Here is a 24,163-nt window from a genome sequence, read left to right on the forward strand (position 1 = left end):
AAGTTATAGTTCCACGGAAATATATGGCACACTGACTGCATTGCCGTAATTTATTTATTTTTTTCTGAAAAATGGGTACGAAACATTTACTTTAAACGCAGAAGCCACGATGTCGGCAACAAAGAAAGGGGGGGGCGGGGGTGGGGTTCAGAAAGAGAGAGAGGAGACATAAAAAATAAAATAAAAAACTATGTCAAACATAAGTAGACACGTACAAATCAGGAAAAAGTAAATATAATATAACAACAGTGCATTTAATTGTTTTTCGCCTGGATATACCAAATTACTCTATATATTTTGATTAGTGAACTTATTTTACCAATCATGAAAATAAGTAAACAAGATATAACAATAGTGCAAATGTATTACCCAAAACTATGTGATAAAGATTCCATCAAACGCATTGCAGCATATCCCAATCCCAATGAAGTTAAAATCTTTGCACAGACATCCAACAAAATCCAAGCATATTTCATAAGAATGGTGAAACATACAGGCTTAAGGATTAAGATACAGATTCTATAGCATCTCCTCCTTCATAACAATCAGCAACAGCCACTGTAGATGTTCTCACATTCTTGTACGAATAACGCATCGCAACAAACGTGAAGATGCACAGGTTTCCTGCTGTAATACCAGCCAATAACCAGTAAAAATAGTCGAGCCTGCTGGTATTTAAATCCTTCCCGAACCAACTCTTGCCTCCCTTATCCGTTACGCGATCCACTAGTGTGATCAAAAGGATGCTAAGAAAGTTTGCAGCACCAAGTACACTAAGGTAAAAAGCTATGCCTAAGCTTCTCATTGAATCCGGAACTTGGTCATAGAAGTACTCTTGCAGCCCCACAAGTGCGAAACCATCCCCCATACCGATGATTAAAAACTGCGGTGCAAGCCAAAATACGTTCATTGAAAGTGATCCCTTCAATGGATTTTTCTCCACGATGTTGAGCCTCTTTCTCTCAACCAAGGCTGCGACTACCATTGTCGCGACTGAGAAAACCATCCCAATACCGATTCTTTGTAGAATATTGATGCCTCGTTCATTTCCACTCACTTTTCTCAAGAAGGGAACGAGGATTTTGTCGTAGACAACAACAGAAACTATCATTCCAATGGCGGCCAGTGCGTATATGGAAGCTGGTGGGATTTTGAAATTGTGGATGATTTTAAGGTTCAGAGTTGTGCCTTGTTTTATGAAGAATGTGGAGGCCTGTGCTACACAGATACCAAACGGTAAAGTGGTGAGCCAAATCGGGATCATGTTGATTATAAGCTTCAATTCCTCGACGTTGGTCACAGTTGCTAGTCTCCATGGATTTGGTTTGTTTGCTGCTAAATCTTGAGTTTCATCGATTATCGCAGCTTTGTCGAGAAACCTGGTACACAAGAACGAAACTTAATCAGTGTTTCATTCTCTTGGTGATCCATGTAACTAACTTATATGCAGTTATCTAAATAATCTCACTCAAGATTCTTGGTATGGAAAAGAAGCCTCCCATTAGTCTTGTCTGATTTAGGAACCTCGTATAGTTGATCGGGTGGTGGATACACAAGATTTCTCTTCAAAATAGATGCCACAAGAACCTGCAGCATAGGCTTTAAGGGACTTCCGGTGGGCTTTCGGAATCGATAAAACGGCCTTCCTAGGCAAAATATCAATATACTAAAGAGCATCACTGCAGTAAGAATGATATCTGCTGCAGCCCAGCTAACATGGTCTTGGACGTACACGATCAAGGTTACGCCAAGTATTAGTCCAGAACAAAGCGCGAAATTCCACCAATTGAAAAAGGACATTTTCTTTCTCCTTTCTTCAGGGTGATCATCATCAAACTGGTCGGCTCCAAAGCTCTCGAGAGATGGCTTGTGGCCCCCAGTGCCTATTGAGATCAAGTATATTGCAAGGAAGAAGAAAATCTCGTGGATTTTTCGAGGTTCTTGGCACGTTGCCGAGTCACACGGTTTCAAGCCCGGGATTACCCTCGACATTGTCAGAATAAACAATCCCTGTTTTCACATGAAAACACCAACATTATTGTATGATCATGAGGTTATACAAACTCTGTTAGCTTATTTGAACTGATTATAGAAATACTTTTCAAGATGATTTTTGTACCATAACATAAATGATAGATGAAGCTAGAACGGTGGAGAAACGACCAAGGTATGCATCGGCCACAAACCCCCCCAATAGCGGTATCATAGTGGTAACACCAGACCAGTAATTAACACTCTTTGCAGCTGTTTTCAGATCTTGCTGCAACACCTTAGTAAGATATATGATTAAACTCGTCGCGAGTCCGAAATAACTCAACCTCTCGCTAAACTCAATGCCTGCCAACAAAAAAACACAAGCGAAAATCTGTTAGAACTTCAAATTTTTCTAGAATGTTATATTCTTATAAAAGCCGTTTAAGAATTAAAATACAGCATCATATGTTATTTGTTCACTGATATATTACATGATTTCTTGAATTAGTGTTTACCTATAATAAAAAGGGATGCCTTCCATGCACCGGTGGAAGCCCGGAGAGGTACTCGTCCTTTACTATCAAACGAAGAATCACACACCCATTTTTCGGAATCCACAGCTACAGATTCTTGTTTGTTTATTTGCTCCAACTCCATTTTTAAAAAAAGTTATTGCCTGAAGATAGATAGCTTATTAGTTTGCTCGTGGTTTCTGTGCTTGCTCGCTTGCTTGCTTCTTCTTATATAGATAAAGATTCCAGGTTTTTAGGTGACTTCCTTTGAATTTTCCACATCACTGCTGAATTAACTTACAGTAAAAAAAATAATAATGTCAACGACAATGATATATTGTGAGAAAAAAATATTTGATTCCCCACCCACCCCCCCACTTTTGTTAGCATTCATAGTTGGTCCTTGCTAAGAGAATAGCATTCCATCTCTAGTTCACACTAATTGAGCATACTTCATTAATTAACTATGTCTCACTTTCCCTCCACGACTTTTAAGCTCGAATAACAGTTGAAAACTAGTGTTTAGAATTATTTATTTTTTTTCTAATATAACCATTGGTATAGAATTTAAAAAAAAAAACTTATTTGGTTAAAAATTTACCTTCTATGTTTATTTTTATAATTTCTTTAAGAGGAATCGATAAACTAATCAAGTTTCTTGCACGGAAAAGTCATATATTTCAAGTTGGGTGGTCGGTTTGATACGGATAAGAGCATGCACGTCGCTGGTTCATTATAGGCTTTTTAGTTAAGACTTTGTGATTGGGACATATACTTCTTAATTTTCCTCATTTTTCACGACTTAATTGAAGACATATAAATTCTCAAGTTGTCAACCAAAGAGTACTATGAAATCAGGGGCGGCCCTTGCCCGGGGCAGGTAACCGGGCCGACGGAAACCTGCCAAACTGGGGCTCCAATTATTTTCAAAAAAACTATTATTATTAAAAAAAAAGTCGCAAACCAAATACAATTCAGAACTAACGTACGACCAAACACACTCACACACGCAACATTCCGTCGCCCAAACCAATCTCCCAATCTACGCTGGTCACTTCTCGTTCCGGTGTCGTTCGTCGTCAACCCCATCGTCCCTACGTGATTGTCAACGTTCCTAACCTCGAGTTCTTAGCTTGACTAGGTCGACCAATTTCTTCTTTGAGTGAGCTAAAATTCGATTTATGAGTTGTTCAAGAGGTTTTATATTTTAAGCTTCCCTCAGGATCTCATTTTTATCGAGGCCATCTCAGTTGAAAACCAAGTGTGTCATAAATAGATATTATCTTCTCTTAACATATAAAAGGTAATTTTAAAAATTTGCCTTAAGAAACTCGCGGGGATGGAGTTGACTTATGATATTACTTGTTATGAAATCGAAATAAGTCTGGTTCAACCATTTTCACCTCAATTACATATTGTATGAATTCAAATGAACCCTAACTTGAGTTTGACTACATAAAATCGAGCTTCAGATCATATGCAGCTCGAACTCGAATTCGAACTTCTTATCTATATTCATGAACTCGGTTAAAGCTCATAAATTTCATTTATAACCTCGTCGTCAAGCTCACATCGTGGATGTTGCTCACAAGTCACAACCTTGAGCTCATTAACACGTTCATAAGTTCAATATATCAATATATAGTAAATCTACGACATTTATGCAATAGTATTTTTAATTTTACCGTACATAATTAAAGTTCAAAAATAATTTTAGCAAACTCGAAAATTAACTACGACCAAGATCTTGTCTAAAAGCTCGAGGCCTTATGCTCAAAAAATCCTAACCTTAATGTTCGAGGTTAATTAATTACCCTACTACCTCACCAAATGTTTTATTTCTTTGTTCTTGTATGAATAATAATAATAAGAATGTGCGCAAAAATAAATGTGTTATTTTCCCATGTGGCCTATATCCATGGACAAATTTTTACAAGTTTTTTAAAAAAATGTCTATTAATTTAATGCAATCATAAAGTTTTATGTGGAGATGAAAGAAACATAGAGCTAAATATGATATCATTAGAAAAAAAAATTCAACTATAATATAAGAAATAAATAAATAAAAATCACCCCAAAATGGCTTGATTAAACTTAATACTAGCCAATTTGAGTTTAGACTTCTAATAAAATTTCTGTAGTAATCTTGAAAATATTAAAATATACAGGTTTTATATATGTTCTAAAATAATAGATATAAAGAAGTAAAGTACTTGAAAATAGTGAATTTTGATGACAAATGTGAATATAAATAATTCATTTTATTCCCACCAAAAAAAAAAACATTTTAACAAGCAGAAAAATGAACCATGACAACACAGAACAGAAACAGAAAATTGTGTAATTTTGTTTTTGTTTTTCCTTTTTATTTTAAATAGATGCTCCTTAATTTATATGGATTTATAAGGCTTAAGAATCATATATAAAAGTTTTCTTCTAACGTAGTATGATTTCATTTTTAATTTCTTATCAGACTCCAACCAAGTCCGAATATATATTTCTGAAGTTGGCAAAAAGTTTACATTGATATAAGTTGATTCTGTCTAAAAAAATCATATTTTAATTGGAAAATCTGGAGAAATGTCGCAAATTTAAACCTAAAATCGACCTGATTAAATTAATTCAACTCAGTTTACAAACTTCGGATAAGGAATAATTTTGTTGATGGGCTCGGTAAGAGATTTGGATAAAATGGTCAAAATCGGTGACATTAGATTTGTTCATATCTAAACTGACTTTAGATCGTGATTTTTGTTTTATTAGATGCTTCCGTCCTCCAAATCATATTGGGTTTATACTAATTTAAAATTAGGAATATTTCATTATCGAACATACATATTTGTCTATTTTTGAGTTTGTTTTAAATTTAAGTTTTAGTCCACACTTTTTTTTATTGTACTCATATTGAATATTATTAATCGCGTTTAATTTGCTAAATTACAAACGTAAAATTAGTCAACTTTCATGAATTATTTCTTTAAAGACTTTAGTTTGCAAAGTGAAGCCAAAGAAAAAAAAAAGAAAAAAAAAACTAACTTTTAAAGCAATAATCCTTTTTTCCATTTCACGCACTTCGTTAGGCCCCTCTCCGTCCCATTTCCACACAAAACTAGTACTGAAATTAAAGCAATTTTAAGCATAATTTTTATTCGAATGATACGTATTACTTTGGTTAGTTTATTATCTCAGCACCCATGTTAGGTCATCTTGGGCACTAACCTTCCTAAAAGTTGATATGTATATAGTGAAGAATATCTAATGGTGTCTAATCAAGATTAAGCGTGAAGCGCAGATAAAATAGAACGATTTTTTATATATATAAAATACTAATCCATTTAAATTATTTTTCTAAATAATCTTAAATTCTTTCTAGATAAACCATATGCTAACTCATTCCACAAAATATAAATTTTATGTATTTATTCTTATTTTAGCTATTATTTTCTAGGTATTATACAAAATATTTCACTCTTAGATATATATTAGTACCTTGTTTCATGTGTTACATGTTTGTACAGTCTTTTTTTTTAAAAAAAAATTCTTTGGATTTTTTTCGAATTTTTTGTAATTAGCTTGATTTATATTGTCAAATATGATTAATATTATAGTTCTCAAATTTTACTTTGGTGAAAAAAAAATTTACTTTGGTGAGAAGTACAATAGTGATTTTTTTAGGTGTGATTTCACCATATCAATAAGGGGTTTGACTTAATATATAATACATATTTAAGTTTATAATACCTAATATAGCATAATTAAGACTAATATCGTGAACTAATTGATAATAAAATTAAAATGAATGGAAATAAACTTAAAAATTATATAAATATTTTATATAACATATTACAATTTATACGCATATGTGTTTGGTTGAGTGGATTAATTAAGGATAGATTAATAGTCAAATATTTATCGTTAAAATTTTAAGTTGTTTTAATAATCATTTTGACCCGATTTAAGATCCAATTTTATGGATAACTATTTGATTAATAAAATTGGATCTTAAATCGGGTCAAAATGATTATTAAAACAACTTAAAATTTTAACGATAAATATTTGATTATTAATCTATCTTTATTTAATCCACTCAACCAAACTATGCACAGCATCAATGAATTTTATTTTAATGCAATACACGTGTCCACTAGCAGCACACACAAAATATTAATTGTAAATTTTGTATTGGTGTGAATTACTTGTCAAATCTTAATCTTTGTGATAATGGACGTCGTATTAAATAATTGGGAACTCCGGATTGATTGGTGCGAATGTAGAGTGCATCAGTAATCAGGTCGATGAATCTGGAAATGTGGATTAACGCGTACAATTAATTGTGTCCATGAGTTTTAATATGGAATTCTTAGCCACTTTATTAAAGTTAAAACAAATTATTTTGAGTAAAAAATTAAATATTTGGTCATATATATTTTCTTTTTTGCAATTTTAATATTTTAACTTCCGATAAAAATAATTAAAATTGCAAAATTTTGGGTTCCGAAAATGGTGACACTTTATTTGCTAATTTTTTTCTGGATATTTTAACAAGATCTGAGTAGTGAGTATATCCGGCTTTCTTAAATCACTCTTCTATTAAGTCTTGAAATAAGTATTAAAAAAATACAAGGAAGAATACTATTTATTTATTTATTTATTTTTGTCTATGAAAACCCTAAACTCAACTTCATAAAACCACCTATTCAATCGAGAGCTGGGACGATTTCTTAACTAATAATGGAGAAGAAACTGAAAAGATAAAAGAATAGTATATGAGAATCGATAAACTAGATCATGGAATTTTCGCTTTTATTATTTTATTTTCTTTAAAAATTAGGAAACAATAATATTCAGTCAGATATTACACACCATGATTGTAAGAAATTCGGCTATGATTGGATTGATGGAATTGAGATTATGGTTTTCAAATCTCTTATTGAATTCACTGCATATCAAATTATGTAATTTCAATAGCATCGATGGTTTTCAATTACACACAAAAAAAGTGTCATTTGAAATTCATCAATCAAAACATTTCTCAAATCAAATTCATCAATTTAAACGTGATCTCTCAACCACGTGAACAAATTAAAGCCATCTTACCAAAACTAACAATATGACGCTCGTCTTCTTGACATAAATATAAATTTTTTGATGCACTCGGAAGGAGGGTATTAATGAAATATCTTTCGTGTATATTAAATCAATCACAATTACAAATATATCAACATAATAAATTAATAAAGGGGTGGATATTAAAAACACAAGACATGTAAATTCATTCAGCAATTAAATAGATTTGAAATTCATCACTTCAAATCTCTTCGTCCAAGCACACTCAGTGTAATTTGTATGCACTTGTGTGATGAGATTATGGGCTAGGTCAAACTAAAGGTTATTAGGCTAGCGAATGAAATAATAGTACCACCCATTATATTTTCCCATTAGCAATATTTTAATTCAATTTATCATGCAGTGACGGTCTCAATTAATTCAAGTTTTGAATTGATCCATGTGATTATTGGAGGGCATAGAAATCATTATATATGTACTACATAATTCGATCGTATTTTCAAATATATATATTTTCCAAATGTTTGCTTGAACTTATATTTATGTCAAAAAATATGATTGTGGAACAATTATCTGAATACTAGCTAATACACTTGATGTCATGTGGAATCGACAGCTACATTGAGAGGATTGATATTTTTCAGTTTCGGATTGAGAAGACGTTTGAAACTGTTTCGATGTTCAAATCAGTCTTCTTATTCTTTTTAACGAAAAATGATTTATATTGTAGATGAAAAAAACTATAAAAACAAAGAAAAATGTATTTTACCCATTAATTGAATGATTATAGTTAAGTTTGTTATAAGATATATGATAATCACCCTCGATTTTTAATTTATCACCACTTGAATGAAACAACAGACAAATATCCCGATTTCTTAGTATTTTCGTTCTTGTTCTCTCCACTCCCCATATTTCAAACATTATGAGACATATTTTCTCTTCCTTCACATTTTATAGTGATCGGGAGTTCGGAAGACTCGATATATCTCAAACAAATCGTGTAATGATTTTATTTGAAATTCACTTGAATTTAGATACCATGGTTGCTAAAAATTAGCCCCCAAAAAAAAAAAAAAAAAAAATTGTGTTTAATTCATGAATGATAAGAATCTCAAACTCTCAACCACATAAATAAAATAAATTAAATCGGCCTTACCAAAAATATCATGGATATACATTTTATATAATATAAAGATAATGCATGAATGTAAGCTTTATTAGAGGAGATTATGATGATGAGGCCAAACTATAGGTTATTAGGCTTGTGCATGAAATAATAGTGTCCCCCCGTATTATCCATTGACCAATATTTTAATCCAAATTCTCACGTAGTGACTGCTTCTATAATTCAAGATTTTTAATTGATTCATGTGATTATCGAGTCTATTAGTGGAACAAACACTCTTGGCCAGCTAGCAGTTAGCTGATATCTATCTAATGTTATAAAAAAATTTAGAATAATGTTATTTGCGATACATATTTTACTGATCACATTTCACTTTTAATTATAATATTTTTAATGCTAAAAATCACCTTTAGTTAATACTTTAAATCTTAAATTAATATTTTTATCTCAAGACTTCATTGTTATTTCTCATTTCTGTATTTTATTTTAACAAAAAAATTAGTATGTATAAATTTTGAAATCCATTCAAAAAAATGAAAGAAAATAATGATAAAACAAATTTTTTTTCACATAATGTGGTTTTCGTGATTAGTATTATTTAAATTATTTTCAAAATATGTTATTTTTAGTCAAGTTTTTTTGTTTGCAGATCAAATAGTCGACAAAGAACTCTATATATTATATATTTATTAAAATTAAAAATGGCCGAACCACCAAGAGGCACCAGTGGTCTAGTGGTAGAATAGTACCCTGCCACGGTACAGACCCGGGTTCGATTCCCGGCTGGTGCATGTTTTTTTATTTCTTATTCTTTTGGACCCTCGAAGATCAAGCTGTTGGGCCAACAGGCCCAAAATTTTTATCCAGTCTATAAGAAACTTTTGGGCTCGGCCTATTTTTCCCCCGTAGACCTGTCCTTCTTATTAATATCCAAACAAAGATATACATACATTAATTATTCTATCTTGCAGACGAAGAAAGTGCTCGAGTGTTTTTTCACAGCAGAAATCAACAGACGGCGTGGAAGAGATTATGGCCACGGAACAGTCGTTGATGGCGGTGATACGGGCGGCGCGTCCGTCGTTCCGTAACCCCCACGACAAGGCTGTCTTCGCCGTGCACGCATCCTTTGTTGCCGCCGGTTACGTTCTTCACGACACCGGTCTTTCCGCCTTCTCGGACAATGCCCTTTCCTCGTCCTCCACTGGTACTTCACCAAATTTTCTTTCCGATTGATAAAAAACTTAGCTAATACTCTGCTTCGAACTCCTTTGGTTGATTTTTTCTTGATATTTTTGTGTTATTCTGTTATTTTGGTCGCGTTTGATTTGAGAAGACGAGGTAGGGATAGAGAATTGGAACGCCATTGAAGAACATTATGCTTTTTTGTATTCCCATCCTGAGAAGGAGTCCAAGAAAGTGCTAATGAAGTGTCTTGTGATGAATAATAGTCTGATGGTTGATGTTTTGAAGGATGGTGATTCTGAACTTCTTCATATGGAAATCGAGTAAGTTAAATGTATGCTACAGGCTTCAAAGTTTTTTTTTTTTGGCCTGCGCAAAGGGAATTGATTGTTTGATTGTGTAGTGTCGGAGAGTATGTGGAAGACAATGGAGGGACAAATTATGCTTCCCAGTTCAAGAATTTGGGGAAGCTGGTGACGGAAGTCAACAAAGAAATTTTACGTAAACTTGATGGTTCTGTGGACACAAGTTCATCCAATCAACCTTCAAGGTACTTTTCTGCGCAAAGTTTATCTTTTACCGTTGTAATTTTGATGTTTTTTTACAAATTGGATCAACTGTGGAATGTGTATCGGGGTGCCTGCAATCTGGTCCTTGTTTTGTTTATTATAAAGCTTGTTGCGCTAACTGATAATTATAAATTGGAATATACATGGATTGGATTGGTATCAAATATCAATATTCCTTTTACGTTTGTTTATATTGATTAAGATTCCAAATATTTTTGAGGAAAGATTGTGTTCTAGATGAGAATGCACCAGTTATTCTAGTTTTATGTATTTAAGAAGTTATCTCATTGTGTTTTAGCTAAACATTTTCTAATTGTCAGGGTAGAATTATGTTTGCATTTTCTTAAGAAGTTGGAAATCTTATGTTTTGCTTGCATCTTAGCTGATGTAATTAAAATTCACTTGTTGGATCGATCTACCATGAATCTGTTTTGCATCATGTTTCTAAGCATTGCTATTTATAGCTGGAAAAATCAATTTTTGAGGTTCTTATCTACTTGTTTTTTGTAGTTCTGATACAAGTTTGGGAGACGACAGGTATAAGCCCATGACAGGAGATGATGCTGACCCTGAAGATCAACACATTTATCCTCCACCTTCAGGGTATGTTTTCACGACAATTTGCTTACCTATTTTGACTGGCATAAATGTGTCTGATAGTGTGTACTTTATCAGCTCTCGTCACTTAACTAAACTCGCTTTCATACTTGAATAGCATGACTCTATTATATGCTTGTTTTCTCTTGTAAATGGCTGCCAGTTGGAGATACTTGGCAATATAAATGCTTCCCATCGAGCCACAAATTAAATTCTCTTTGGTAACTGTAATACAGAAATCCATATTAATTACAACTTTACATTCTTTCAAAAGGGCTACTTTAACTTGCTTCCTATCGCCATGAACATGTTGAATTTGTTTGGGAATCTGATGTTGACCAAAAATTTAATATTATTAATTTAATCTTGAGGACCTGAATCTGATTAGTTATCTGTGCATAAATTATATTCGAGGTTTTTAAAATATTATGTAGAATGTTGAAGGTTGTATATTGAGAAAATATGGCATGCAGATGTTCAAATTATTAAGTGCCTTAGTTCTATTACCGTTTTTCAAACGTCCGTGAAATTTAATTATGTGCTTGTGCTCTTGATACTACTTGTATTTTATGTTATGCTCACAATGTGGTGTAATATCTTCTCTCTCACTTGTTCTCTGTAGATTTATTGTTCCTACAATTCCTGGTTCTGGTTCCAGCGATCTCTTTCCTGGGCCTGGGGCTGGAATGTATCCCACCAGGTTTGTAGCTTTCTTCTCTTTGTTTCATCATTGCTCGATAAATGTGGCTTATTTCTCTTTTTGCAAGTTGTGCATTGGTCAATGGTTATAACTTCTTTCAACTTCGTCCAGGGGTGATTTTGGCGGTGGAAGCATGCTAGTAGGTGTGTATATGGGTGATATTTCAGAATTTCCTTCTGGAAAAATATCACTCTTAAAATTAGTCTAATAGCCTTTTCATTCGCATGTAGGTCCCAATGACCCAAGGTTCTTTGGAGGAAGAGTCGGGGAGCCTGGCTTGCCTGGAGGTTTACAGTGAGTTGCTCCCCTTCCCTCTGTGAATGTTTCTTTCGTGTATGTGGGTTGGGTTCTATTTGATTTCTGAAGCAGGGGTGTGCCGCCTGGTGCTCGCTTTGACCCATATGGACCTCCTGGTGTGCCCGGGTTTGAGACGGGTCGGTTTGTGAGGTAATTTTAGATGCACGTTTTAATATCTGGAATATGTTGAGGACTTTTTTGAAACAGAAAGCTATAGAAATAAAAAAGATACACATGCTGCAACCCTATATTTTTGTTGGGTGTTGACATCACATTTTTCCACATCAGTGGTTCCCAATTGTCCCCTCGTCTTCTTACTTTATGCATTTCACTGTCCAAAGGATAATGCTTTGTGTTTCGAATGCATTGCAGAAATCCCCGGAGGCCTGGGCGAGGAACGCATCCGGATCTGCATCACTTTCCTGATGGCTCAGATTATATCTAGAAATGCGAAGACTATGAAACAGAAAGAGGGATAGCTTATCTTTAATTATCACGCTGAGTTTGTACATTAGCTTATTATGATATTTAGATGTTATAATTTCTGAACTACTGCTGCAAGAGTATTTTCGAATTCATGCTGTCAAGTATTTCAAATTTTACAGTGCGTTCATTTTGTTTCCTTTTCAAATCTTTTCATAGCTTTCCATATTTTATAATCAAATCCATTTTCTTGTCGAAAATCATTTGGCACTCAATTTTTAGCAATTTGTATGCTATAATCGTATGTTGGCCAGTTTGGATATAGAAGGATTTCCCTTGATTAAATGTTTATTATGTATGAGTTTTTTAGGTAATTTTACTTAAAGTAGAATTTTAAATCCAAAAAGTGTTCATTTTCTATTTTTCGGGATTCTGACTTTTTAAAGCATTTTTTAAAATGTCCTCATCCAAGTATTGGTATTTTTTTTATAAAGCAGCTCCTTTAAAAAACGTGTATTCAAAGGTATTAGCAACTCTTTTTTTTTAAAAAAAAAAAAAAAAAGAAGAAGAAGTTAGTATCTCATATTCAATTTTTTTTTTAAAAGCAATGCAATACATTTTAATCACCGACATGAAAGACATCTAAAATTTAATCCAATTCTGGGGCGTCAATGAAATATCTCAGAGTATGGTATCAGAAAAAATATTAATTATGATATATGTATTTATTTCGATTCCTATTTTGGTCCCATAATGGACATGTAACTCTGTGAAAGTTTCAAGACTCGTCTCTCTCTCAATCTTGAGAAGGGAAAGGAAATAGATGTGTGGGCAAAAAGGCCTCTTTTATAGGAGTGGTTTATTTTGGTGTAATGAAGAATTATATCAAGAATCAACTTCCACTAAACAAGTTTTCAAGTTCGAGTTTTGTGAATGAAAAAACAAACATTGGCGGACCCTTGTGATATTGAAAACTGAAGTACCTAGACGGAAGAAAAATAATTTACAACGAAATTGAATTTAAAAATTCTTATAGAAATAATAAATATCTATATTTATCTAAGTGACATTATTCAAAATATATAATATGATGACGAAGCCAATCATAGTTCGTAATTGATAATCGTGTTTTGTCATCAAGGAATTCCCTCTCCGACGGCAAACGAAATTTAGAGAAGGGGCAAAGAAAAGCAAACCAATAATTGATTTGTAGGAGTGCAAGTATGTCTCTTGTAGCATCCAAAGTCTAAATGTTAGGTGGAAAACAAATCTGTAAACAACCAACTTCCACAATCATTGGCCATTATATGATTCCAAAAAGGAAAAAAGAAGTTTGCACCGAGGGATTTTTATTTTTATTTTTATTTTTTTCCATGAACATCGAGAAGGAAATTCTTTGTAATTTAAAAGGATAACCACATGGAGGGATGTAAACGAACCAAATCGTTTGTGAGCTATTCGAACCTCGATTCGATAAAAGCTCGTTTGAACTCGTTTAATGAGACTCGTTAAGATAAACAAACCAAACTCAAGCTTTACACTTTACAGTATTCGGCTCGTTAGCTCGTGAACATGTTCGTTGGTAAGTTCATGAGTAATCTTTTAGATGAAAAAATAATAGTTTTGATATTTGATTTATTGATTTTGCATATTATTTATGAAATATATAGAAAAATCTATTAAATTTATTTATTATAATACATTTATAAATTTTAATAAGAATAATATATTTTTCTTTAAATATATAATTTACTTTTTAATTAATTTAATGAAAATTTAAATGTATAATTCATATTTATTAAACTTGTTTAGGCTCGATAAAGGTTTGAATAAGCTCGTGAGCCATGCATATATTCGTTAAATAAAGCTCGAGCCCGGCTCGATTATAAACGAACCAAACTCAAACATACAAGAGTTCGGCTCGGCTCGACTCGATTACATCCCTAACCACATGTAAACAAGAAACTAGCCTCACTCGATAAAAAAAGGTATCGTACTCTTTGCATAAATTAAAGATCAGCCCACGAGTAAGCAGAATATTTAAAAAATAATAATAGAGCTCGAATTAGCTTTGCTTAAGTTCGGTTCAAATCAAAGTTTGAGTACGGTTCGAAAATTCAAACATTTTTGCAAGTTTTTCGAAATATTGTTCGAAAATAAATATTTTAAATATTTTTATTTAATATACAATTATATTGTATTAATTAAATATTAAAGCTCGCAATCTATAGAACAAGATAATTATCTTGTTATTTTTATAATTTTAGATTTTTATTAATTTATAATAGCAAGGAGCCCGTAAATTTATGCAAAATCTTTGATCAAATTATTTTTTTATTAATTTATCAAAATTATTAGTTAAAAAATCCAAGTTTTGATTAAAAAATATTATTTTGAAAAACTTACTAATTTATCCGATATTAATTTAGAAATATTTTATTGTATATTGAATCATATTGTAACAAAAAAATTCATATAATATATATTTTAAAAGTAATATATTACCACAAATATATGTACATGAAAAAATCATCATTATAAATGATTATTAATGTACAAGGTTGTCGTTGTTGTACCGGTACGAAATTAGGCAATTCCGTTGATGTTCTGCCGTAACACTTTTTTGTGGTGACGGTTAGAAATAGAATACAAGGAACGGTAAAGTAAAGCATGGACAGATAATTTTGACATATATATATATATAATTTTATATAAGTATATAAAATTATTTTTATCCTTGTAGCTTGCAAGTTCTAAATTTTTTCTTGTTATTGTTCGATTTACGTGCCTTACTTAACTAATTCATACTTTTCTAAAATTTTATTTTATTTTATTTCTGAAATATTGATTTGACGTTAAAAACTGATACCAAGATGTCGAAAAATGATGTTAGCGCAAGTAATAAGGCCAAAAATCCGATTTTCTCTAATTGATAATTCCAATTTATTGAATTCGATTCATTTTTTAGTTATTTGAATCAAGATGTATGAATACTATAATTATCTTAACTCAAATCGTTTTAAATCTCGAATCAAACAGATAAATAAAAATCACGAAGAGCTGAATCTAAAGAATTATTGGCAACCAACTGAACCAAATTATTTTTCCCCGTGCGTAGAAGAAAGGCGGGGAGATGCGCCGTCTAACGCCGGCAGTTAAAGCGACGGGCTCTTAGAGCAGGAGAGCCGTTTAATTTGACGGCTTGACCGTAACAATTTATCCGCCGAATTTGCAGTTCTCACACTGTGCCATGTCAGCTGGAATATTGAGATAAGAGATTCCTTGCTCTTATTATTGGACTTGTAAATGATAAATAAAAAATAAATAAATTCAACCTGAAGAACCAAATAATAAGAATCGGCAATCAAATCGCTATATTCAAGCACACATGTAATATATTAATGGCAAATTGGAATTATGAAAATACCATACAAGCATACTTTTCATCATATGAACTACGGAAAAAAAAAACTATCAATTTCAAATGAATCATATTTGATAGATTTAATCATTTCAGAGAAATGTTATAAACAAAAACTTATCAGAAAAAAAATCAAATATTAAAAGATTACAAATTTAAAATTCAAAATAGAGCAATTTATACGTCAAAAAATGAGAATTTTATCGTACCATTATTCAGATTAACCCATTATTTTTACTCATCTAAATTGGAAATACAGGATTAATAAATATACGAAGCCGGACCCACTGGCAACTTTAAAGGAGTGACATTACAATTCCATGTCTTAATCGGTAATCACGCAGAAAATATCTTCTGAAAATAGGATTTGCTGCAGCCTTTGCCATCCCGATAATTCTCAATAAACCCAGATTTATATAATATATATATATATATATATATTATAATTCTAATTATAATTAAATGTCGAATATATTATAATTATAATTAAATGTCGGAGATAAAGAAAGAAAAGCACACACAACTATATCTATTCTCCAAGTTTACATTAAATATTGCTTCTCATTCAAACATTATTACTAAAAACATTACATGCTTATTAATTTTAATATAATATATAAATATTACTTATTTACCAAAAATTTCAATTTCTATATAACTGCTGGTTAGGATAGGATATCAGTTGATATTATAAATTAGATCCCACTTGATGTGATTTGAAATTAATATTGGGATTAGCTAATAAAGAGAGTCTTAATAAGACAAAAAGGGTAAACTGAATTTAAGCGGACCCCACAATTGAGCTCACATGCGAACCGAGAGGCTGTGTCAGAGCTCGGGCCCCACACCCCCACCTCCGAATTGACTACAACTCTTCTTCCCACTTTTTAATTTTTTTAAAAAATCCTCCACCGCCGGTTGTGTACTTCACCTTCCACCGTCGCGCTTGGGATACCTCCGCATCTAGTTTTTCTCCCTGTCAGCGTAGATTTTCCATTATAAAATCCGAACTCCACCACTTCTCCCATCTTTACCCCGCCGCTCTTCCTCTCTTCTCCCTGGAAACTTTGATTTTTTTTTTCTGCTTTTCTCTCTCTACTACGACTAATCTTTACTCTGCTGGGCACTGAGGTTTTTTCAGCCATTTGAGTTCTGCCTATAATTAAACCTTCCCGCAGCAGCAACGCCACAGTATTTATTACCTTTGGAGTTACCCGCCATTACTGTTTTAAGGCTTGTGGTTAAAGAGAAGGGATAGTTAGTTCGTTTGTCCATGGCCCAAGAGTTGGATGACGGAGAGTTCTGGCTGCCATCGGAGTTTCTGACGGACGATGACTTGCTGACGGACTTCAAGAAGAAGGGAGGTGATGATTTTTCTTGTGGGTTTGGGAACTCGTTTGGGCTCTACTCGAATCTGAGCTCCCCCGTTGAGTCGGTGACGGGTTCGACCGAGAACGAGAGTGATGAGGATGATTTCATCAGCTTTTTAACCCAGAAGATGAATTACTCTGCTTTGAATGACTCAAAGAAGGTACGTGTGTGTTAGTTCTTGGTGATTTTACGTTCCCTTTGTCTTGGATTGTTTTATTTTTTTAATTCATTTTTGTGGTTGTTACAGGGGTGGTTGACTTCTGCTTCGCCACAATCAACTCTACTCGGGTGTAAACCAGTTTCGAGTCCGGTCAGCCCGAAATCCGATTCGAAGGTTTCTTCGCCGCCGCGTTCCGAAGTCTTGGTGAGTTGGGATTTGTTCTACGCGGCCGCGAAGAAGGTTTCTAGGCTGCGGGTGAATGAAGCAGCGTTGGCGTGTTACCAACAGAAAATGACCTATCCACCGCTGAAGTCTTCCCCTGTTACCGTTCCCCTATTGAACAGATGCCAGGCCTCCGGGTTTTGCCCGAATCCGATAACACAAGCACAGTTAACCGACCAGAAAGTGCAAGCAGTTCAGGTTAGTGATTTTTTTTCTCCTTCCAACTTTCCCCTTTTACGTGCGGGCATTTATGTTTTCTCAACCTATGTTCAGTTTCAGCATCTGAAAAATGAAGTTTGGGTACATGGGTTGAAGGGAAACAAGTTTCAGAATGAGAACAAAATCGGAGGAGTGGAAGAAATTCAAGGATTATCAGCGGCAGCTTGGCCCACTCTACTGCAGTCTCAACGTCAACCGCAGCAGATTCCCAGTTCAGGGATGAGGACAGTTTTTCTTTCAGAAAATGGAGCCAAAAAAGAGCGTACAGGAACCGGAGTTTTCTTGCCTAGAGGATATCGAACCAACTCGATGGAAACAAGCGGGAAACCAGGTTATTAGCAAAACATAATCCCTGTTCCAGAATTTATGTTTCAATAAATATTTGTTCGCATCTTACTAGTAAGTAGATTGCCTTCACTGCTGCTCACGTGTCTCGCTGGGTAGCTGCCTTAATTTATTCTTACTGTTCAGCTTCCTTTTTCGGTTATAGATCTGTTGTGCCCAATTTCTCTTTGTTTCTTCGACATTTATTGAAGGGGCTTCCATTTTTTGTTAGAATACGCTGACATGTGTACGCTTTTTCTTTGCAAATGCATCAGGTTCCACAGTTTTGCTTCCAGACAGAGTGGTCCATGCCTTGAATTTGAATATTTGCTCCATGGATACATTGGCCCAGACCAAGTCTAGAGGCGTTCAATTCAACGCAGACCCAGGTTTCAAGCGCAAAATCAATACCAGAATGGCTCAACATGGGAGGAATCTCACCCCACCGCCGGTTGTGAACCAAGAATTCTGTCTTCCCCAAGAGTGGACTTATTAACCCCACCGGAACTCAAATTTACTTTCGTGCAGAAGGAATTAAGTTTCGTTGATTAATTATAGTAGTTCATTGTTTTGTGACAGATGATCAAGGGGGGTAGTATAGCAGCATTATAGGACAGTAAAATCAGCAGTCGATTGATTAATAGACCAAGAATTTGGCTTGAAGAAAATGATTATTGTTTAGTATTTCCCGAATTAAATAAAGTAACATTGTCAGTTTCGAAGATTAAAGAAACACGGGATTGTTTTGTCGTTTGGCTCGAGTTTCAAGAAACTGGTTTGAAGACTTGTCTTCTTTATCCCCCGATGGGAACTGGATCGACAGTATATTATCACAATAATACCAAGACACAAGAAATAGAATAGGGTTTCGTTTCATCAGTGAGTTGGAGTGGTGTTTTGGTCGAAGCTCCAGCCTGGTTTTCCTTTAGTTTTTGTTTCATGTTATTTGTTTGTGTGAACGACGGTTTGTTTGTAGTAGTGTGCGTTATCTTATCAATAACGAGAAAGAAGAATCAATTATTTTTTATTTTATTTCATAACAGAAATTGTCGTGTAATTTCGTGGACTTTTACTTTGTTATTTTTCATCCATTATGATTTATTTAAGATAAAGTGTGGTCAAAGCATGGGAAGGAGCAAAACATTTGCATGAATGTTTTGTACTTTGAGCTTTCTTTCACATGATTTGGCAGGCTGTCTTTTTGACCATCGTATGTGTCAGTTGTGCATTAATTCCTCTTATAAATCGATTCGACGCTTATATTCTTTTGGTTAAGTAATCTTAAGCGTCTGTAAATGTCTGGTTAAAATATGCTATAAGAAAGCAATTAGTTACTGTTTAGGGTTAGACTATGATACACAACGACAAGAAGTAACTGGTAGACGGAATGGATTTGACTTGTTTTTAGGTTCGGATCTATATTTGAGCAAGATCTCCCATCCCATTAAAGGGGAGGGACTATTTCGAGTAGTGATCTTCGCTGGAGGAAGTGTAGTATACTCTGATCTATGTGTGTGCGTTGTAAATCGGATCAAAGAGTTATAGAAAGGTAAAAAAAAGGTTTAATTCAATTGAAGGGAGAGGAAGCCTTTCATCGTGTGTGATGAATTGCTGAAGGGGGAAGGGATTTGAAAGGATTGGTTTAATGAGCTGTCAAAAATCAATACCAATAACATGTTATTTATGGAGGGTGAGTGGGTTTGGTGCTCTTCATGTTTCCACGATTTGTGTTAATTGATTTGACTTTGGCTTCGCATGTTGCGCCTCTCTTTCGTATATTTTTGGGCACACCCCTTTGATTTATTTCTATCGTGCCGCCCATTAGCTTCATTTTGAAGTTGTATTATGCGCTCACTATTATTTCCTTGCCGATTACTTTATAAGAGAAAATGAGATTTGAAGAGTGCTATGATAATATAAAGGTGATATGAAAGAATTTTATTTTATTTTTTCGTTGACCCTAACAATTTCCAAATCATATTGGACCAAAATTCATCCAAAATCAGGATGCATCGAATCATAACATTTTTCGAATATCATTTACTTTACTTACAGTGCAGTGGAATAAATCTCTTTCAATAGAAGAGAGACATGATTTCAATTTAGGTGATAACGCAAAACCCCTTACCATTTCCTTGTAGAACATCTTTATTTCTATTTATCATAATGGAATCCGATATTTTTTCTTTATTAAATGTCGATGTCCGGCTGAAGTGAAGAGTACGATATGTTACTTAAGAGCAAAATCCTCCTGCCATCTGCCAAATTTATGTTTAAAAGAAGAGAAGAAGCCTTACTCTTGGGAAAAATCTCGAACCTTAAAATAACAAAATGCAATAAACTAAGGCTGGCTTCTTAATTAATTTCCACAGTCGACCATCCACAACATTGAAACTAGTCACCGAACATGTTAAAATAATCGTATAGTTTTCTCATTTTATATATTTTTGGTGTCACTTTCTCCATAAAATATCAATATGTATGTCAAACCCCTGAGCCTAGTTCCGTCTAAACGTGATCGTTGTTACGATGTGTTTCTATAGCGATTACTTCGTCTCACGTCCTCGTAGATTAAATATAAAAGTCCCCTGAACATCTTATAAACCATTTTAAATCCATGCAGCATCGGAATACTAGAACGTATGTGAAATCTCGTAAAAAAAATATTATAAGAATTAATAGTAATATATAAAATGGTGTAGAATGAGGTGGGTAGGCGATGAGCCCTGCCGTGGAATACGGCTGAACTGTCCAATGAATTCGACGGTCAAAGGTGTAGGCTTTAGATCTGATTAGGGGAAGTTTTATTTTTTAATTAATTAATGCAGTAATTTAATTAGTCAAAAAGACAAAAGAATAAGACAACCTTAAAAATGCATCCACCACATGCAAGCTTTTTAAACCATGTGAGGCTCCAACAGTGGTCAGATACTTATTTACGGGCCTAACGTCCGCGAAACAATATTGGGCCTGAAGGCTCTGAGAGACTGCATATTTATTCAGGGGCCAACGTTATTGCCAGGTGGGTGTACGGTTATACAATATATCTTTATTATTATGGAATTTGGTAGCATGTTATTATTTATAATTGTATGTACGTCTACGGGCTTAACTCTTAAATATTTAGATTGCATTTATTAACTAATGGTGAATTTAAATATGAATGGAGGATATTCAAATATGTAATCTGGTGAGTAGGAACCAATCATTTATAAATACTAGTTACTTTGCACACACGATGGGTGTGTACAGTATTTTTTATAATTATCGATTGACTAAAGTGAAATTTGACAAATTATGGAGGAACTAAATTGATATCTAAATTGTTGAAATAAAAAAATAAAAATAAAAGTGTGTTGAAATTAAAAAATATTAGTATCATATAAGGGTAGAGTTGGAAGAAAAATTTGGTGTCCCCTAGGTGGTTACTGTCATGTCCTCGCCCTTAATAGAATAGAATAGATAAATTATATATAATTATACATTTTGTGAGAACAAGAAAATAAGACTATTTGATTGTGTTCTTAATACAACTACATATCGTCATGTAAATAAATTATTTACTTATGACAGAAAGTTATATTAGCATGTAAATCCGAATACATGCAGTGGATAAATATTCATACAACACAAAAATCCATATGATATGGTCTCATGAGTCAATTTTGTGAGACGAAATCTATAAAATTTCAACAATAGATTGATCTTTTATTTTTATTTTTTATAATATCTAATAAAAATTAATATATCACAAAAATTTTATTTAGTAAGTTAACTTTTCAATAACTAGGGGTGCATGCATCTAAGGTTAATAATTCATCTCGCATATGTAGTTCAGCGAAAAAGTATCAAGGATAAACGTTCACCCTTAGATGCATGGTGTAAGAGTAACATCTCATTAACACGATCTGCAGAGCACTAAAGTTTAGGACTCTATACCACGGCCCGAGCAACCGCCGAGAGTGATCTGTACTTAACAATGAAACTCCCCACAACATGTCCTGCGACAGCCACCGCAAACACACCAAGATAGAAAGACATGACAGAAAGCATGATCAGGTAAAGAAAACCCATCCGGAAAGCATATACAACAGCATGAATCAGCGCACCTGCCGCGGGACTTACCCCTCTCGACTTGAAAACAGGTGCCACCGACATGATTTCAGCCCCCACTGCCAGCAGGAACACAGCGGCCAGGGCTAATATATACATACCTAGACGCCCATCGCCGGGCCACCCGGCGAAGAGCAACACCACATCTTGGCCCCAGAAAAAGCTCGTGTGCATGGCCATGCCTTCCATGGTCATCATGATTTGATTGTTGTAGATTGAGTCGTTCGGAGACATGGGTGGTGGCATAGGCATGGACATGGACATGGACATGGACATGTTGTCATTACCATTTACATCGGACATCTTTAATTTGTTTCTAAGCGAGTGGGATGAACAAGAAACGTAAGACGACAATTCGTGTTATATATATATGCAGGAGAAGAAAACGAGGATGAAATTTTCTATCTAGGTTTTAGTGACCACCTGGTTGTGTATGGAATATTTATGTCCGATTTTGATTAGAATAATAGTTTTATAAATTAATTTATAAAGATAGGCTTTGCAAGTGGAAAAAATAGAAACAATTTAAGATATTTATTTTGTAAATTATGATCAAAGAAAAAACTTGCTCCGAGATCAAGCAATCACGTATTATCGGTTTGTGGGAAGATGACTTTCAAGTATTTTTCAAAAGGGTCATCTTTACTTTATTAAAGAAATCCTTTCGATATGATTTTAAGTTTACCTATTCAAACTCACTCCGAATAAAGGATACACAGTGAAAAAATAAATCTTATCTAAGTAATTTATATAATAAAGATGATTTTTTAATATAAAAAATATTATATTAAATGTCTCGTGGATTAAAATTTTTGGTGCCATGTTTTAAATGGTGGAGTATGACTGAGGATTGGCCTGCATGAGGATTAATATATCTAATTAGAAGAAAACCCCAACATGCACTTGTCTTAATTCTTCCGCACATGCTTTAATAAGGCTTGTTGAATTGTCCAATATTGTATGGGTTGTCATAAGTATTATTTTACATTTTTGGGGTTTACTTTGGATGAAGGATTAAAAATTTAAACTTTCTTGTTTTTAAAAAAAGACTATTCCAAAAAAAGTAATAAGAAGATAATCGATATTTCTTTAATCTCCCAGATATGGTAAAAAAGAAAAATAAATAGTAATTCTTTGGTTGGATTGATTGGAAGAAGGTGGTTATGGTGCCCCCCTTTCATTTCCATGATTTTAAGCCAATAAGTCATCTTGACAATGACCAAAATTTTTTTTTGTCTTAGAATTGGTAGTGAAGACCATAATGCAGTAGTCTTTTCTTTTTTTCTTTTTTCTTTTTCAAAAAGAGTATTTTATTTTTTTGACAACTTATGAAAATTTATTTGGAACATAGCATGATATGATAATGAAAGTAAATAAAGTATTATGTTGGCTCTGATATCCAGTAAATCGAATGTTTGTTGTTTTAATAAAAAATTACAGTTGCACTTCAAAGTTTTTCAATCGTACAATATTAATTTAAATGTTATGTTACTATAACTCTTCCTATTTATAAACTTTTTTTCTTTCAAACAACTCAACTACTCATATTGTTTTACAGAAAAATTCTTTTAAATTTTTTTTTTATAATATATTTTAGAAAGTAAATAGATACTTAGAAATATGTTAATATAAAATAGATTTTTAAACCTTAAAGGGAGTAAAAACTTAAAAAGTAAATTTTTTAGTATAATACTAATAATCAAATAATATCCAATGTTTGGTTTATTTACAAAATATCCCATCTGATCCTGACAAGGGCGGATATAGAGAGTGAGCTAGACTGGACTTCGGCTTCGGCCAGCCAAGCCAACTCCTTGCAGGCTTCTAATTCTGAGTTTTTTTATTATTATTATTTTTGGTATTTGCTAAATTTTTTAATG

General features: G+C 33.4%; 4 protein-coding genes and 1 non-coding gene across 7 annotated transcripts; 3 read left to right on the top strand and 2 right to left on the bottom strand.

Annotated features, from left to right (window-relative positions):
- Positions 1-305: 305 nt before the first annotated feature.
- LOC142546391 (protein NRT1/ PTR FAMILY 5.6-like) lies at positions 306-2,681 on the bottom strand. Its single transcript, XM_075654078.1, has 4 exons — positions 2,490-2,681; positions 2,120-2,337; positions 1,469-2,010; positions 306-1,379 (listed from the first exon to the last, which is right to left on the bottom strand). The coding sequence occupies exons 1-4, from the start codon at positions 2,629-2,631 to the stop codon at positions 506-508; spliced, it is 1,776 nt and encodes a 591-aa protein (XP_075510193.1). The 5' UTR covers positions 2,632-2,681; the 3' UTR covers positions 306-505.
- A 6,721-nt stretch (positions 2,682-9,402) lies between these two features.
- TRNAG-GCC (transfer RNA glycine (anticodon GCC)) lies at positions 9,403-9,473 on the top strand. The gene has a single exon. It is a non-coding gene; the product is annotated as a tRNA-Gly (tRNA).
- A 155-nt stretch (positions 9,474-9,628) lies between these two features.
- On the top strand, positions 9,629-12,632 carry LOC142544739 (putative proteasome inhibitor). Of its 2 annotated transcripts, none has more exons than XM_075651775.1 (9): positions 9,629-9,889; positions 10,019-10,190; positions 10,271-10,417; positions 10,947-11,039; positions 11,656-11,733; positions 11,845-11,876; positions 11,964-12,027; positions 12,103-12,180; positions 12,403-12,632. In XM_075651775.1, the coding sequence occupies exons 1-9, from the start codon at positions 9,715-9,717 to the stop codon at positions 12,473-12,475; spliced, it is 912 nt and encodes a 303-aa protein (XP_075507890.1). In that variant the 5' UTR covers positions 9,629-9,714; the 3' UTR covers positions 12,476-12,632. The 2 variants fall into 2 exon arrangements, with proteins under 2 accessions (XP_075507890.1, XP_075507891.1); XM_075651776.1 differs by having other exon boundaries at positions 10,959-11,039.
- Positions 12,633-16,887: 4,255 nt separating this feature from the next.
- On the top strand, positions 16,888-19,046 carry LOC142546392 (uncharacterized). Of its 2 annotated transcripts, none has more exons than XM_075654080.1 (4): positions 16,888-17,405; positions 17,493-17,819; positions 17,901-18,177; positions 18,446-19,046. In XM_075654080.1, the coding sequence occupies exons 1-4, from the start codon at positions 17,148-17,150 to the stop codon at positions 18,664-18,666; spliced, it is 1,083 nt and encodes a 360-aa protein (XP_075510195.1). In that variant the 5' UTR covers positions 16,888-17,147; the 3' UTR covers positions 18,667-19,046. The 2 variants fall into 2 exon arrangements, with proteins under 2 accessions (XP_075510195.1, XP_075510194.1); XM_075654079.1 differs by having other exon boundaries at positions 16,889-17,405; positions 17,493-17,825.
- A 3,057-nt stretch (positions 19,047-22,103) lies between these two features.
- On the bottom strand, positions 22,104-22,586 carry LOC142544110 (copper transporter 6-like). The gene has a single exon (XM_075651189.1). The coding sequence runs from the start codon at positions 22,584-22,586 to the stop codon at positions 22,104-22,106; it is 483 nt and encodes a 160-aa protein (XP_075507304.1).
- Positions 22,587-24,163: the final 1,577 nt, after the last annotated feature.

The sequence above is a fragment of the Primulina tabacum genome, chromosome 5 (genome assembly GCF_025594145.1).
Source record: "Primulina tabacum isolate GXHZ01 chromosome 5, ASM2559414v2, whole genome shotgun sequence".
Lineage (NCBI taxonomy): Eukaryota > Viridiplantae > Streptophyta > Magnoliopsida > Lamiales > Gesneriaceae > Primulina > Primulina tabacum.